General features: G+C 36.3%; 1 protein-coding gene across 4 annotated transcripts in view; it reads right to left on the reverse strand.

The window, feature by feature from the left end:
• The window catches only part of JAKMIP2 (janus kinase and microtubule interacting protein 2), a 134258-nt gene that overhangs the window by 13487 nt on the left and 104267 nt on the right, over positions 1-16504 (reverse strand). For 2 of the 4 annotated variants that reach the window (XM_019739109.2, XM_074313733.1), the window contains exons 10-18: positions 16239-16367; positions 13710-13793; positions 12963-13025; positions 10222-10320; positions 8867-8965; positions 7097-7150; positions 6152-6217; positions 3574-3642; positions 1154-1231 (exon numbers count right to left, since the gene is read on the reverse strand). In XM_019739109.2, the coding sequence (XP_019594668.1) occupies positions 1154-1231; positions 3574-3642; positions 6152-6217; positions 7097-7150; positions 8867-8965; positions 10222-10320; positions 12963-13025; positions 13710-13793; positions 16239-16367 (741 nt within the window). The remainder of the gene's footprint in view (positions 1-1153; positions 1232-3573; positions 3643-6151; positions 6218-7096; positions 7151-8866; positions 8966-10221; positions 10321-12962; positions 13026-13709; positions 13794-16238; positions 16368-16504) is intronic. The other 2 variants (XM_019739110.2, XM_074313734.1) reach the window with 2 other exon arrangements.

The following is a 16504-nucleotide window of genomic DNA, read 5'->3' on the forward strand; positions in this document are numbered from 1 at the left end:
TTGTTCTAGATATAAAATGACTCCTTCAGTTTTCTCTTTTTCAGATGAAGATTCTACTGTTCCTTATATCCTAGGTTTTTTCTTTTAATATCCTTCAGATACAGTTGCCAAAATCTACAATCTTGCCTCCCTGAGCAGCAAGGAAAAAGGGGAAGGAGGGAGGGCAAGAATCATTTCCTTCTCTATTCTCTAGAGAACAACTCACTCTCTCCTTTCCCTACTTATCAAGTAATGCTCAGACTCTCTTATTCATTTTGGAGGGAAAATACTAATTCATCTTTGTTTTAAGCAGAAACGAAGTGCTTCACTTTTTCCCAAAAGTGACTCAAGTTGCTTCCAGGAAAGCATTGTTAAAAACCTTTACTAGCAACTCCTTGAAAAGGTCCTTTTTAAAGTTTTCTATTTTTCTCTTGAGTCATTATTGTGAATTAGTGTGTGTGTGTGGGTGGGGGTGGATAGGGGTTGCATATGGAGAGAAGACATACAAGCTGTAGTCCAACATTAGGAATTACTTATCATGATTTTGGTCCAGGGGAATGGATCAAATGTGCTCCTCAATTAGCATAATATTCAGTGGGAGAGAAAGAGGTGCCCACGCCCACTTACTGACGCAGCCTTACTTACTATGACTTGAGGCCCCCGTGCCTGGTGTCAGATAGAAACACTACCGACTTACCAATGTTGGCAGAGTTCTTTTACTCTCTAAGCCTCATGTCCTCATATGTAACATAGGAGTAATATTACCCACACCTTATAGGGTTGTTGTGAAAAATAACTGAATTAAAATATATACGGCAAACATTAAAAACTTTATTACTCTATCCCTAGATTAGGCTGCCACACGATTGGATTTCATATAATTTCTCTTTAATTTACACAGCCATCTAATCTGTCTTTCATTAAAATATTATATAATGACATACATTTAATTTTTAAAAATGAAGTATAATGAAATACTATTAAGTATTATAAGAATGTAACAGCAAAGAGCTAGGGATATATTTGTTCTAAAATTAGAACTGGAAACCACTGAATAATTGAGTCACATGTTGTAGTCTATTTAAGTACGTGGCATGACAAATTAAATAAGATGTTTTTCTCTACAATATATAATTGTAAACACTCAGGGGTCATGACTGCCTGTTGTACCTACCATATATGCTTGGTCAAGAGCTTGTTTTCTGTAGTCTAGTTCTTCCTCCAGATAGCCTTTGATTTTGCAGAATTGTTCCTATAAAAAAGGGCCATGTTGATAAACAGAGTCAGCTTAGTTAACTAGAAAGTGATATATAAATTGTATTGATTAATGTTTTCTCTAATTCCTTCACAAGACAAATCACTAGTATTTGTAGGGTCATCGATTTTGTCAGGGAAATAGTTCAACTTTCATCGTCTCACACAGAGAACAAGAAAATCAATGGAAAGAAGCATAAAAGATATAATGAACAATCCACATGGAATGCTTTGAAGGATTTTTATGCCAAATCCAAGAGTATGTGATTAAGGATAGATTCTGACAAGATAAATGTTCGCTAATAAGTATATGTGTGCAAATACATTCTGATAGTGTATTTTTATAAGAATGTTATAAAATGTGGAAGAGTCGTACAATAAAAAACTTATCCAAAGTTATCTGTGTATGATTAGCAAACAGAAAGATAGATAATAATTCAGAGAGTGGTGGCAATTCTACGCACAACCACAAAGCCACTTAAGGAGTGAGTGCCCGCTCCTGCTGCAAAGCCAGAGCGAGCTGGGAGACTTACATCTGGTATTTTCTTCCTCGTCGTCGGCTTCTGTGTGCCTCTCATGTTGCAAGCATCTTGCTGTTAGCATTTAAAGATATATCTTTGGGTGTAACATAGCCCCAAGTCCAGTCAGTTATGTCTTTGTGTGTGTAAGTGCCTTCAGTGCATAAGTGCCTGCATGAAGCAATTTTGCTGTTGACTTTCCTGATTACTTCTGAGCTCCAGGGTCTAGAACAGTGTCCGGTACTGGCTGAGTGCATAATTAATATGTGTGCATTTAAAGAGTTTTCAAAGGTATTTTGAATATAAACAGTTCTTGTTACATGCTTTGACTTTACAGCCTAACCTCTTGGTAAAATGTAAACCCTGTGTAAAACACAATCAAATGATGTGCATGCTGTCACACGCTATATAAAATGCAAGTTGTTCTTCTTATTATAGGCTTCCTTAATCTGATAGGAACCACTACCAACTTTTTCTTCTTTTTTTTTTTTTTACTAATAATGACATTAATGACAGGAGAGTTATAAAATTCTATTATGTATGGCTGTAAGTTAATAATCACCAATTCCTAGGCTTGGGGATTTAAAAAAAATGTATGGTGGTAAAATACATACAACATAAAATTTACCATCTTAACCATTTTTAAGTGTACAGTTCAGTAGCGTTAAGTACACTCACATTGTTCCACAACCCATCTCCAGAACTTTTTCATCTTGAAAAACTGAAACTCTATACAACAACTCCCCATTTCCTCCTCCTCTAAGCCCCTGACGAGGACCATTCTATTTTCTGTTTCTACGAGTTTGAGTACTTTAGAATACCTTAAATAAGTGGAACCGTATGTATATGTCTTTTTGTGACTAATTTATTTCACGTAGCACAATGTCCTCAAGGCTCATCATAGCATGTGTCAGAATTTCCTTCCTTTTTAAAGGGTGATTAATATTTCATTGTACGTCTAGAGCATGTTTTGCTTATCCATTCATGCATTGATAGACACTTGGGTTGCTCCCCTGTTTAAGCTATTGTGAATAATGCTGCTTTGAATGTGGGTGTGTGAATAGCTCTTCAAGACCCTGTTTTCAATTACTTTGGGTGTATACCCAGAAGTGGCAATGCTGGAGCATACCGTAATTCTATTTGGAATTTTTTTAGCAACTGCTGTACTGTTTTCCATAGTGGTTGCACATCTTTTTACATTCCTATCAACACTGCACAAGGGTTCCAATTTTTTCATATCCTTACCAACACTTGTTTGTTTGTTTGTTTTATGATAGTAGCCATCCTAAGGGGTGTGAGGTGGCTTGGGGATTTTTATTGTGTGTGTGTGTGTTTTTTTTAAATTAAAATGTATTGTGGTGATAATCGTTAGTAAAATTACATAGGTTTCAAGTGTACACTTCTCTAATACAGCATCTATATATAACATTGTGTGTTCACCACCCAGAGTCAGTTCTTCTTCCGTGACCATATATTTAACCCCGTTTACGGGGCTTGGGGATTTTTAAAATCAGAGTTACACCCATCATTTCTGTAATGTTTGCTATAATTATAAATGGTGGATAAATTATTTAGCCTAAAAAAGGAAACACCTAACTGGATTTTCTTTAGCATTAGTTTTGGAAATAGTACAAAAATATAACATGATGTTTTTTGGAGACTATTACTTGAAATTATTGGATACTTCTGGGACTTTTGTTTCAGTCTATGCACAAAATAATGGGAAGGCTACAAGCTCTTTCATCAATGACAGATAAAACTGAGAGTAAATAATCATTTTCCATTTGCCTTCATTTTTATGATACCTCATCTTTGCACTCACCATGTCACTTTCCAATTCCATCATTTTCCGGTGCAGGGCAGCCTCTGCTCCTTCAATTTGCTGGATCCACTAAAGAAGAAAAAGCCTGTGACATGATTGCTTGATATGGTGTATATGGTACTCTCTACTGAGGTGCTTGGTCTCATCCCCTTAGAGTTCAGGAAGCAGACTGAGAACTGAAGTGAAACTTGGTACATTTCATCTCTTAGTTCAGAAACAAGACCATAGTTTTCCATTCATCCATTCACCCAGCAAATGCATTCATTGATGCCTACCGAATGTTAGGTAATGGGCTAGATACCAGGGCTGTGATGGTAACCAACACATTTTTGTCCTCATTGGAGGACTCAATGGAAGGCTTTCTTAGAAGTGACAATTGTACTGGAATCTGAAGAATGAGTCAGAGATGATTAGGTAAAAATGAGGGAGGGGCAAGTTCCAACCAGAAGGGACGTCCAATTCTCCATGGATGGAGGGAACATGATAAAAAAAAAAGAAGGCCAGGTGAGAGTGGGGCAATGGTATTTTTTTACTATATAAAATTGAGTAAAGCTAAGTGTTGAAGAATCATTTTTGTTAAGTAGAGACATTTTAAATCACATAAAAAGAACTTAGAAATTTTTCCTAACACTTAAAACGTATCATTGTTATACGGCATTGTGTTAGCATTGATCAACATCCTGAATAAATTTAGACTTTGAACATTATGTTGTGAGCCTACCACATATATGACTTAACAGAACAAATTCTTATAATGTATCTCCGCCAAGTTAAACATCAGCTTACCCTTCAGGAGGCAATTGGGCAGCATAATAATCAAGTGGGTGGGTTCCAGAGGCAGACTGCTTTCGGTCTAATTCCAATTCTAGCTTTTCATGATTGTGTGGCCTTGAAAGGTTACCTGATTTCTCTAAGACTCAACTTTCTTATTTGTAAAATGGGACTAACAATAAAGTCAAAATTAAAAGATGTATTTCACGTAATGAAGGAGTAGAGTTTTTCTTTTTTTTTTTTTAAAGAGCAAATCCCAGGTATTGTTTCACATGTAAATACTTCAGTATGCATCCCTAACAGACACGGCCTTTAAGACAAAACAAAACAAAACAAAAACATAACCACAGGCCATTTCCACACCTCGTGAAATTAACGTTAATTCCCTTTGTCTTCTGATACCTGGTCCATATAAACATTTTTCCAGTTGTTAGCAAAATGTCCTTTTTTTTCCCCACACTTGGTTTGCTTGAATCAGGATGCCAAAAAAGATCATTTCATTATTACTTAAGTATCTTTTTATTTTATAGCAGTCCTTCCCTCTCCCTCTGCCATTTTTTTTTCTCCTTGATGGTATTGTTTTGTTTGAATAATTTAACTGGCTTATTTAACCTGTAGAATTCTCTCATTTCAGACTGGAGTAAGCTGATTGTTCACTCAAGGTTTCATTTAACTTATAACGAGCTTTTTACACATTTGGGAATTAAGAAAGCAGCTCAAGGGTCTTATACATTTCTCATTTTATCCAACCAGGTACACATGACTCAACTATGCACCAATTGTCAAGGCACCCCCAATATTGCCAATTATCAGGCCTCTCCATTTGGCTCTTTCCTGTTCTCTCACTCTTCCTGCCATTTACCAAGTTTAGACACACGGGGGCCAGAGCACACTCTGACAATCCATAGGTTGGGCTTTCTGAACAGTGAACCACCACCCACTCACAGAATCAGCTGGGAACAATTTGTTTGTACACACACAAGGAAAAGCCTATAAAAAGAGCCATGCTCCAGTTTACCACCTCTCAACTGTTAAAGAGAAAACCACAGGCCCAAAACGGCATCATTTGTGCTAAAGCCCATGATACCACACCTAAACTTAGTATCTGACCTAATTATAGTTTAGACCTTAACCAGATATGTAATCTTAATAAATCAGTCTGGGATTTTCTGGTCAACACTAATGACGTAATCTGTTACGTGGGCCCTTCTCTATCCCCCATAGGGAGAAGAGGCAACCTATATGATAAAACCTTTGCAGTTTCCTCCCCCAACCCTCCCAAAAGATGTTCAGACCTACCTAAAAATGATTTCTTTTCTTTTGCTAATAGCTCTTTTGCCCCACCCTTCTTCCTATAAAAACCATCCATTTTGTACAACCCCAAGGAGTACCCTTCGAGTTGCTAGATGGGATGCTTCCATATTCATGAGTATCTTAATAAAGCCAATTAGATCTTCAGATTTACTAGATTGAATTTTGTTCTAATAACAAAACCCTTCTTAATTGGTTCCCTAACTTGATAGGGATTGCTTGAATGATGTAATTTAGAGGGGTTCCCACTTTTTTTTTTAAGAATTAAATTTTTTAAGAGATTTCAACGCAAGAATTATCACCTCACTCCCCACCAGTGTGTAGACTTTTTGGGTATGTGTTCTCGTTTTATCGGGGTTGTATCACCCTGAAAAATAGAATATTTATTAGGTATTTAATAATGCAAAGTCTTGTACAAATGTCCTTTAAACCTAGCCTGGTCTTTAGGTGTTAAACCCGACACTGAGATGATTTTAATGTTAGTACAGCTTGTTACCTTCTCAGCCAGGGACAGTACAGTGCTGGCCTGAATTATGGCCACTTGTTCTTCGTTTCTCAGATTCTGTGAAAAAGTAAGAAAGAAAGAAAATAAGCTGAAGACACTGACAATATTTACACTATCCAAAAATATTGCCTACGTGCTGGTCACAGACACTACTATTTATGCATGCATGGAACCTGACCAAATATTCTATTCTATTTAATAATAATTCTTAACCAAGAGTTCATTCAAAACATGTAAAAAGTCTATTGTGATTTTTTTATATCTAATACTAACTTGATTTTATGTTTCACTATAAGCAGACTTCATTCATAGTGAAGTTATGCAAAGAGCAGAAATCAAAATGAACTAAAGAGTAATCTCTTCACAGCAGTCTGATGTGGTTTAATTGGTTGCCTTCTCTCCTTTGATAATTTTTCAAGGGAATAAAATGACTCCTTCAACCTACATATATCATTCATCTAATATCTCAATTGAATCATTCTCCCACTGAATTAATATGCCTTGACCCTGCCTGGAAGGTGTTTTCAGAAAGAAAAGGGATTATCATTTGCTGGTCCATTTTTAAGGGGTTGCCACCAACGCTACTATTTAGCAGCATTTATTTGCAACTGCCTGGCTGATTAATTTCACACTGGATGACTCCAAGCAACAGTCAGAAGGTAATTAGCTTTAATCACTGCAGACGTGGTCGTCATTCAAACCTCAAACCTGCTCATGAAAAGCACTACCAGTTCCCATTCTTGCAACTTTCCAGAGATCCTTCCAATCCTGTAGTCAAGTTGTTTGATAAACTGCTGGTTCTCCCCAGGGTACTACACCCTTCAGTGAACATGGCCTCCCACCTGATATTATTTTACACATGGTACATTGGCGAGTATTCTTGCCACTCTTTAGGCAAATTTATATCATTACTGCACTTAATTAATTGATACTTACCCCATTATCACCCAAGATATCGAGCTGCTTTATGAGATCAGGGATATTCACATCCTGCAAAATCAAGGAGATACATTCATGTCTAAGACACACAGACATAGCCTACCACTTTTTCAGTGTCTAAACCTTTAGTTAGAGAAGACATTTTAAGACCTGTAATTCCTTGGGTTGTTTGCAACCAGGCATGCCTAGTTTTAAGTTTCCACTTCACTTCTTAGTATTAGCTATATGAACTTCAGAAAACTACTTAACAGTTCATTCTCAATTTTGTCAGTTGCAAAATGGAGATAATAAATGCCTCATTCGTAGGCTGAGCCTGAGGGTAACGAGTTTGTGTACAAGAGTCTAGGATGTAGTAAGGACTCAAATTAGCTCATTAACTTTTTTCTTATAGTTGTTAATTTTTTTTTCAATTATGGTAGATTTCGGGTATAAAGAAAATAGGTAATAAACATAAATAATCAACCAATTTTATTCCAATAAACAGAATTCTGACCTGGTTGAGATTTTGACTGCCACATAGAAAACTATAGTGCAGTTCTATTTTTTTAGGTGTTCAGCATTATTTCCATCCGATGGAAAACAGCTGATTTTTACTGTATTCCTTGAATCAGTTTAAAGAAGCTGAACTCCATTTGAAAGAGTGCCCTTGGATATAAATTATATCCATTGGATTAGGCTGTTTTTGATTTATCTAAGATAAAAAGCATCTAAGGAAAAGATGAAGTAAAGTGCTTTTCATTTCATTAGAGTTGAGTCAAAAAATTGCTTTGGTTTACAAATTTTCATGTAGCCCTGGAAGGTCAGAAGTTTAAACACCCTGGAAGTGGTTTAAGATGGAAGACAAAGAAGCACAATTTTACTACCTAATTCCCTCCCCCCGCCCACCACGATGTTTTACTTCCTTAGTACCACTTTCTCTTCTTACTTATGTTCAAATGCAGTATAGCAGATCCCTACCACTAGGAAGGGGAAAGTCTTAAGCTCAATATCACAGGTAGAGAGAAGGCAACTAAAGCAGGTATATTTGGCAGCTCAGAGTGGGAGCAAAAAGGGCCATGCAGAAGGTAAAGGAGAGACCAGGAATAGCGGGAGGCTTCCCAGCTTTACCTCTGGAATAGATAGTCACCGTGTGCTTTCATTACATTGAAGGACAATATATTTTCCAAGAGGTGGAGTCACCTCCATTCAATCTTAATATTTAAAATGTATTCCAATATCCCTATAGATAGAAATATATTTTGTCTAAGTGAGCAATATGTGATAAACTGTTAAGTCCTTCCAAAAGAGAAACCTCCCTAAATTAAACATATCTAAAGAGATGGTGGACTGGGTGATTTCAAGGTTTCTTCTAATGCTAAAATTCCAAGACGATGAATTTCACAGCACTTGAAACAACACAACAAAGGGACTCGACAAATACTTTTTTTTAATCTGACATAACTGAAATATGCTTGTTGACATACTGAATTTATTTAGCATTTCCTCTAGATATTTAAAGGTAATTATCACAATAAATATTATGATTCTGTACCATTCTTTATGTTACTCGATTCTAAATAATCATGGCTTCCTGTGTTCTTTGCTGTTACCATTCACACATCTGTCACACATTTATTTTGTTTATACTCTATTGATTTCCCAATTTTAATTCTTATGTAGTTTGTATGAAAATGACATCCAGAGACTGAAATACAAAAGTCATGAGCAACCTCCCCTTTTCCAATTCCCAGTTCTTCTACTTTCTACAAACATAAAAAATCTGCCTACCTTGACACCTTCTTTCATACAGTAGATCTGTAGAGCACTCACACCATCTGAGAATGGGTGAATTTGCAGATTAAATGGAGGGGATCGCCTCTCTCTTTCCTTGAAATACAGTGAAGAATATATGGGAATTAAAAAAAAAAAGCAACAACTGATCAAACACTAAACCAGTTGTCTGTGTTCTCTCTTTATGCTATTTCAGCAGTTTATCAATATGACATTTGGCAAAAAAAAAAAAAAAAAAAAGAAATTAAAAAAATGAACTCACGATGTTCATGGTTACATTTAATGGAAATAACTGATTAGTTAACTAATAGGTATGGGAGAGAGAATTTATAGATGGTGTCCAATCTTGCAAATGTTTTGATTGGGGAAATGTGGGAAGTGGAATTCCAATTTAAACTACATGAATATTTAGAGCTTTTCAGGTATCACAAAGAGTGATTTTTGACCATGAAGTTTTATGGCAGCAAACAGCCTTTTGCATATTCAATCCACTCAAGCTTTGTGAGTAAGACATGTGGGGGCTACCAAAGATAATTCTTCACTCAAGCATATCAACTGCTAACTCTATCCAAATCTAATTTGAAAAACTTCAAGAAGAAATTGCTGACAAAATAAGAGAAATCAAATGGATTTTTTTTTTTTTTTACATATCGACATACGTTCAACTAGACCCTAAGCCAGATTCTGCATGATACAATCAAAACCTGATTTGATTGATATATTTTTCTAAAACAGAAAGAAAGAAAGAAAGAAAGAAAGAAAGAAAGAAAGAAAGAAAGAAAGAAAGAAAGAAAGAAAGAAAGAAAGACTGAAATTTGGTCAGATTAATCAAAGTATTTCCTAAAACAAGTTATCTTGCTTCTTAGCCTTTGGCATAAATATATTATAGACTAGAAAGTTGACTTACAAATTGAAGTGTCTAACAATAAAATATTTTTGTATACAGCACATTTTGAAATGTAATTCTTGAGGTGACATTTTTATGAATCAGAATTCAATGAAGGATGTAAATGATTATTTAAAAGCAATAAAATATTGATGAAGTCTGAAACCTCTTATGTAAGTTATTTAAAAAGTATTCATTAGTCTTGCTCATAAAGGCGGTAATAGTGTTGAAAGTACAATATCTGAGCAGACAATTCTGAGTTGCATCAATGCTTTATCAGTTACTAGCCACAGGACTTAGGCAAGTTATTTAACGTCAGTTGCCTCATCTATAAAATCTCGATTGTGGTTGTGAAGTCCAATGAGAACATGCATCTGAAATGCTTAATTCAGCACCTCACACATAGGATGTGCTCAGTGTATATTGTTAATGGTTACCATCATCATTATTATCATCATTTCCTTACTTCTAGCTCTAGGTTTCGAAATTCCAGCAGCTCATTCTGGTCTCTGGCATCCTGCAGTTCCTGTTGTAACCGGTGATTTTCTGCCTCCTGTTTTTCTATCTAATAAAGTAAATCCTCAAGTTAGGTAAACATTGCAAATACAACTTTGCAAAGCAAGCATGGATAGCGTTCATTGACTCAGTGAATAAATCATCTAGACCATGAAAAAAAAAATCCCCAGGCGATGTAAATAAGAAAAGTCTTTGGCTTTCCTTCTAGTTATCTGTTGGTTGAGTTTTTTGGGTCACAGAGGAAAATGTTTAGAGGACACTCCATTCACTGAAAGTCTAGAGACCCTGTAAATAGCGAATCTGAGAGTACTTCCTGGGGTCAGGGACAGTGTCCCAGAACTAGATTTAATAGTGTAAAAGGGAGACTGACACCTCTCATTTCTGGAGTTACAAATTGTCGGAGAAATAACTTTTTTGAAACAGCTCTGATCATATACACAACTTTGCTGAATTCCAGTTACCTACAAAGTAAAGCCAAACTCCACAATATTCAATGCAAAATCCTTAATTGTCTGGTCACCACATAGCTTTCCAGTTTTAAATGTTATCACTGTCACCTCTACACACTCACACACTCACATGTGATCATACTCACACTAGAATGTAGAAACCCAGCCCAGACCTATGGGCTGACTACTTATGGAGCTGTTTTTGCTCATCTGTCTGCCTGAAAAGAGCTTTCCCCCATTTCCTCTTCTAGGTGAGGAAATTTTACACGTCTGTCCATAGCAAACTCTAACATCTCCTACCGTAAGAGACTACCCATTCAGAAGTGACATCTCTTCCTTCTGTTTTCTTATAGGGCTTTCCTATAGGACCTGTAGTATAACCTCATGAAGCATGGAATTAAGTTAGTTGTCTACAAACGTGCTTTGCCCTATAGACAAGGGACCATGTTCATAAGAAATCAACGGGTTTTCATGATATGCAATAGGTTTGGGGCTGCCTTTGATATTAGCTGTGTTGGTGGGCCATATGCACTGTAACAATGTAAAATCTTTAATGTAGAAATAAAAAAAATAGGGGCTTCTTAGCATAGGATGAATTTTACTTTCCCAAGTATATATACTTGAAGTAGGATGTTTGACTTTATTGTTACTTGGGTTTTCTTTTACTCATAAAAGCTGAGCTAAAAAATTTGATTTTTAGCTCAAAGAAATCAAGACCAAAGGAAATCACACAGAAGACATAATGGGAATTATTTTTTAGATGACAAAGAGATGTAATAACACTTATTACTGGGCATCTCTGAGACTACTGAAATCCTCTTTTTCTCATAGCCTCACGATATACCAAAGTTATAGGAAAATAATAATTGGGAAACAGTGTAATATTATGTGACATTAATTAATGTAGTCAACTCAAGTTTTTTACACTACATTTTTGTGGTCTAGTGAAGTTGACTTAGATCACAAAAGAGATTCTACTTCCTAGCATCTTGGGTTGGGATCAGAGATGGAATATTTAGGGAGAGTCCCAGATCTGGTAGGTAGGGCTAGCCATTAGAGCAGTGGTTCACAGGTTGCAATTCATAGGCAGGGGCCAATATCTGGTGAAGTTTCTTTATAGGGCCCCTTGACCTTTCTGAGAGTCCTGGTTCTTAATCCTGGACTACTCACTCATCCGCTTTCTATATAGCAGGTCTGTCTCTCATCATGCAGAAAGTGAGATAGGATGTCCTAATTTTGCCAGATCAGAGGGCAGGGAAGATAAGCATTTTCTTTCCCTTCTCATGCGCATACGGGTGCTATGGTTCATTTTTATTACTTGTCAAGGCTAGTGAATACTCGTAGAAATAATCCTAAAATAATTTCTACATAATTTGGGGTCGACCTACAGAATAATTTCCTTTATTCAAATAGGCTTGCAAATTCTGCTTTTGCCAAGAATAAATTTAAGATTGTTTTGTATTTTTTTTCCACTATTAGGTTGGTGCAAAAGTAATTGCGGTTTAAAAGATTTAAAATAATTGCAAAAACTGCAATTACTTTTGCCACACCTAATAGATGTGTGGAAGGTAAATACCAAAGGAGAAACTGCCTTTGAACTTAAAATGATCTTTGTTGTTTTTCATTTCTACACATCAGAAACCTATGTTCAGATACCCACAATTAATTTTATTGATTGGGCTAAACCATAGTTTCCCATCTTGATTTGTTGAGCAAAACCCTGGACGTGCTGTTTGTGCTTTCTTTTATTTAAAAAATATATATACATATAAATAGCAAAGCTTAGCAAAAAGTTTAAAAGTGAGAACACAGTCTACGCTAGGTTGCATCATGGTCTTTGAGTCATATTCTGTCACTTCTTTAAACAAAATAACAAGTCCTATTCATAGTGTGTTTTTTGTAGATGGACAACCACATACGAAGTGTGGACGTGTGGGTATATATATATGTATATGTACAGTACATACATTATATATATACACGGTTAACAAATCAGTAGGTTTCAGGGATCACATCCTTTCAAATCGGCACAATGGCCAGCGCAGAGCCATGCACATGTGCCACTTCACTGATGGTGATGGCGGTGACAGGGATGCAGTTGAGCACGCAGCAGAGGACAGCGCAGCGCCGAAAAGCCCCCCCTTCCCCTGGCCCCTGTGCCACTCCTGAGCGGACCCCCTGCTGCTCCTGGATCTCTCATCATTTTCTCCTCTGCCCCACTAGGGTGTTGCGCCCAACATACCTTTTCTAAAAGCTCCTGGTTTCTCTTAATGAAAAGTTGTTTATCTTCTACCCAGTGTGAATCCTGTTTGACAAAGAATATCGCGCAGTCAGCATTTCAGAGTGGCATGGAAGAGCATGTGTCGTCAAAACACTTTGCCAGAACTGTCTTCTTTTCGCCCAGGTGGTTTGCCTGCCAATGCCTGGTAAATGACACCCACCCTTGCCAGCTCCTTATTCAAAGACATCGGGGCCAAAGTTGCCAGGAAAATTTATCCCCCTTTTCATTGTCACTCACTATCTCTACCTTTTTCAGTCTGAATAATCCAGGACCAGCCTTCTGGGGACTCAGAAGTGACCACATAGGCAAAAAGTGACAAGGGTCAGAATGCACACAGGCTAGATACATATGGATGGAAAACATTAAAATGCAGAACCATAAATGTAGCATAGAGGCAAAGAATGCAGCTGGAGGGGTGGGTCTTTTTCTTAGCAGTTTAGGACCACTCTAGACTATTTGTACAGGGCTCCTCTTCCTCTGGTATTCTCTCTCTTGCCCAACCTCATTCGCTGTTGTAGCTGGGTTCACGCTCTGGCCAGAAAAACACCAGGGACAGAAACACAGAGGTGAACATTCTGACACCGTTTGAGAAAGGTCACTGTGGAGAGCCAAGCCGTGTCCTGAATGTGGCCCATGCACAGGCTGATCTAGAGAAAGGTCGGTTTGAATTGTCTGCATTGGCAGAAGTGCCAGCAACCAAATGCCTACCTGCCCTTTCTGAGCCAGAGTCGCTTCCAGATCTTCAATTTTGGCTTTATACCTTAGCACCTCTGCTTGGAGCTGTTCTTGAGCCTAGTGAAATCAAATTTCCAGAACTCAGTAAGTAAAATGGTAATTCAATTTTTTTCTTCCCCTCATATTCCTTGATTAGCACTCAACAAGTAAGAAACAAAATATATAGAAGAATTTTTGACCAGAGAATCTCTTAAAATGATTTTTATGATCTAAATTCTTGCTTAGGACTTTCATTGGCTCCTTTTCCATTGGGTTAAAATCCAAGCTCTTTAGATTGGGATTCGAGATCTCCCTTATATTTCCAATCTTTTCCTACACTCATCAACACTGAGCTCAACCCTTACCTGCTGGTGATCTTGTTTGCGAAATATGTCTTGCTACTCTCCACGTCTCTCTCTATTTTGAACAAGTTCCCCTATGGAAAGCCTTCTCCCATTTTGCTTCTCCAAAATCTTTCCATTCTTTCAGAGCCAACTTTGTGCCCTATATCTATATCTAAATCTAAATCCAAATCTATGTAGGTATGTATGAGTGTATCTATCGTGTGTGTGTGTGTGTGTGTGTGTGTGTGTGTGTGTGTGTGTGTGAGTCAACAGTTTTGGACACTGATCTTTCATGGAGCAACCCTACTTCATTTAGTCTAGTAATGTGTTTTTAAATTCTCTTCTGTTCTCTCTGTATACGATCCAATTTTCTGTGAAAAATTAGGGTTTTTTTGTTTGTTTTTTGTCCATACATATATTTTTCTCTCATCTTATGATCGAGATAGGTTTTTGGTACAACGTCAAATAAAATCAGCTATGGTAGGTATCCTTTTCTTATTCTTTATTGGGAGGAGAATATTTCTTTGCACTGTTAAATATTATATTTACCTTTATCAGGTTAAGAAAATTCCAAGCTTAATTTTGCTAAGAATTATTTCAACTTTGAATGGATATTGAGTATAATCTATTTTTTTTTTCTGGTATTGAAATGATTATGTCTTTTGTTTTCATTGACTCCCTTTCACCTATATTATCTTTTTTTTTTTTTCAATTTTGACTTCTTTGAATTTAGTCTACTGTTTTTGTTTTTTTTTAACATCTTGATTTGTTTTAGGATGGTAAGATTTTTTTGTTTTTTTTTTTTTTTTACTTTAATGGCCAGAAATAATATTAAATCTTTATCTTTATTTAGATGGGAAAATGAGACAAGAGAAAGAGAACTGGTTTCTACATAATCATCTCTCCAAAACACAAGACATGTGCTATTATTTTAATTGACCAATCTTATATTGGTAAGAATACTTAGTAAACGCTGATAATGAAAACACAACTATTACAGTTTTAGGGCATAAACATGAAGGCACACACATATATCCACTTGCAATGATTACTTATCTGTCTACTCCAAATCACAGTGCTTTTTAAGAACATGTTTACTCATATATATATATGTATGTGCATGTATGTATATGTGTTACCATTTAAAAATACATAATTACAATATCTATCCTTTCCCACTAAACAACTCACTGTAGTTCTTACAACCCTCCTCAGCATACTATAGATTGTCTAAGTAGGAAGTAGGATAAAATCACTGGATGGTCACACTCCTTGCCCCTTGTATATTAATCTATGAGGCTGTTATAGCATGGTGGTTATGACTTGAATTCAGAAAAACTAGGTTCATATCCTAGCTTTAATCTAAGTTTTAAGCTAACTAAGCTACTTTTAATTCCTACTAAGATATTATTTTCTTCTCCTGTGAAAAGAAGATGATAATAATAGCATCTAACTCATAGGGTTGTTTTAGAATTACATGAGACAAATGCATGTAAAGTACTTAGCATGATGCCTGGATTACAGCAAGCACTCAATAAATGCTAAATGGTATTGCATGTGTTTATTTATTTATTTTTGAAACAGGCTTATGAGAGGCAGTTGTGACACAATGGAAAAACACTTGACTTAGGAAGACTTCAGTTGGAATCTCAGTTTCCCATTTATTACCCTGTGTGATCTTAGGCAATTCAATTAACCCCTCTTAGTCTCAAATTCCTCTTTGATAAAATTTCTCCCTGAAGGAGCTGTCACAATGATTAAATATTTTCAGTGAAAATTCTTGGTATGTTGTCAATGTAATGCTGTCCATTTATTAACTATGAAACTGGCTAATTATTGATTTTTGAAAGATAATTTTCTTTTTCCAAGCAAGAAAGTAAAAAAAAATTTTTTTTAATGGATTATAAAAATTCAATATTGTCTACCTTTGAAAATGTAAGTTTTCAAATAGCAAGGTACTCAACTTTCTAAAAGGAACAAAAGCATCGATCTAAGTTGGTTCTAATGTCTCCAGATCCAAGGTTTGTTGACATAAAAAATACAACAGTTCAAAAGCCATAGTGAAAAGAATGGTACAAGGAAAGGTACCTTATTGATATTTTTAAGGTCCATGATACTTTTATGCTGTGACCACAGCATAAAAAAGCCAATTCTGAGCCTTCTGCAGATGCCCACTAACCTTGGCCTCTCTCTCAGCATCAATGATACCTCCAGTCTGCTCCTGCAGGAGGGCGTAGGCTCTTTGGAGGGCCTGGTATTCTTTTGTTAGTTGTCGAAATCGTAGCTCAGATTCTTCAGCTGCTAAACTCTTGAGGTGAAAAAAGATAAAAGAAAGCCAAAAAAATAATTACATCTCCAGGTCCAAAAAAAAAAGTATGTTCAGGTCCTATGTTCAATGTGAAATATTAACATTTGCCCACTTTCTAAAGAGAAGTTAAAGATTTA

Source organism: Rhinolophus sinicus, linkage group LG10 (assembly GCF_036562045.2).
Source record: "Rhinolophus sinicus isolate RSC01 linkage group LG10, ASM3656204v1, whole genome shotgun sequence".
In the NCBI taxonomy this organism is placed as follows: Eukaryota; Metazoa; Chordata; class Mammalia; order Chiroptera; family Rhinolophidae; genus Rhinolophus; species Rhinolophus sinicus.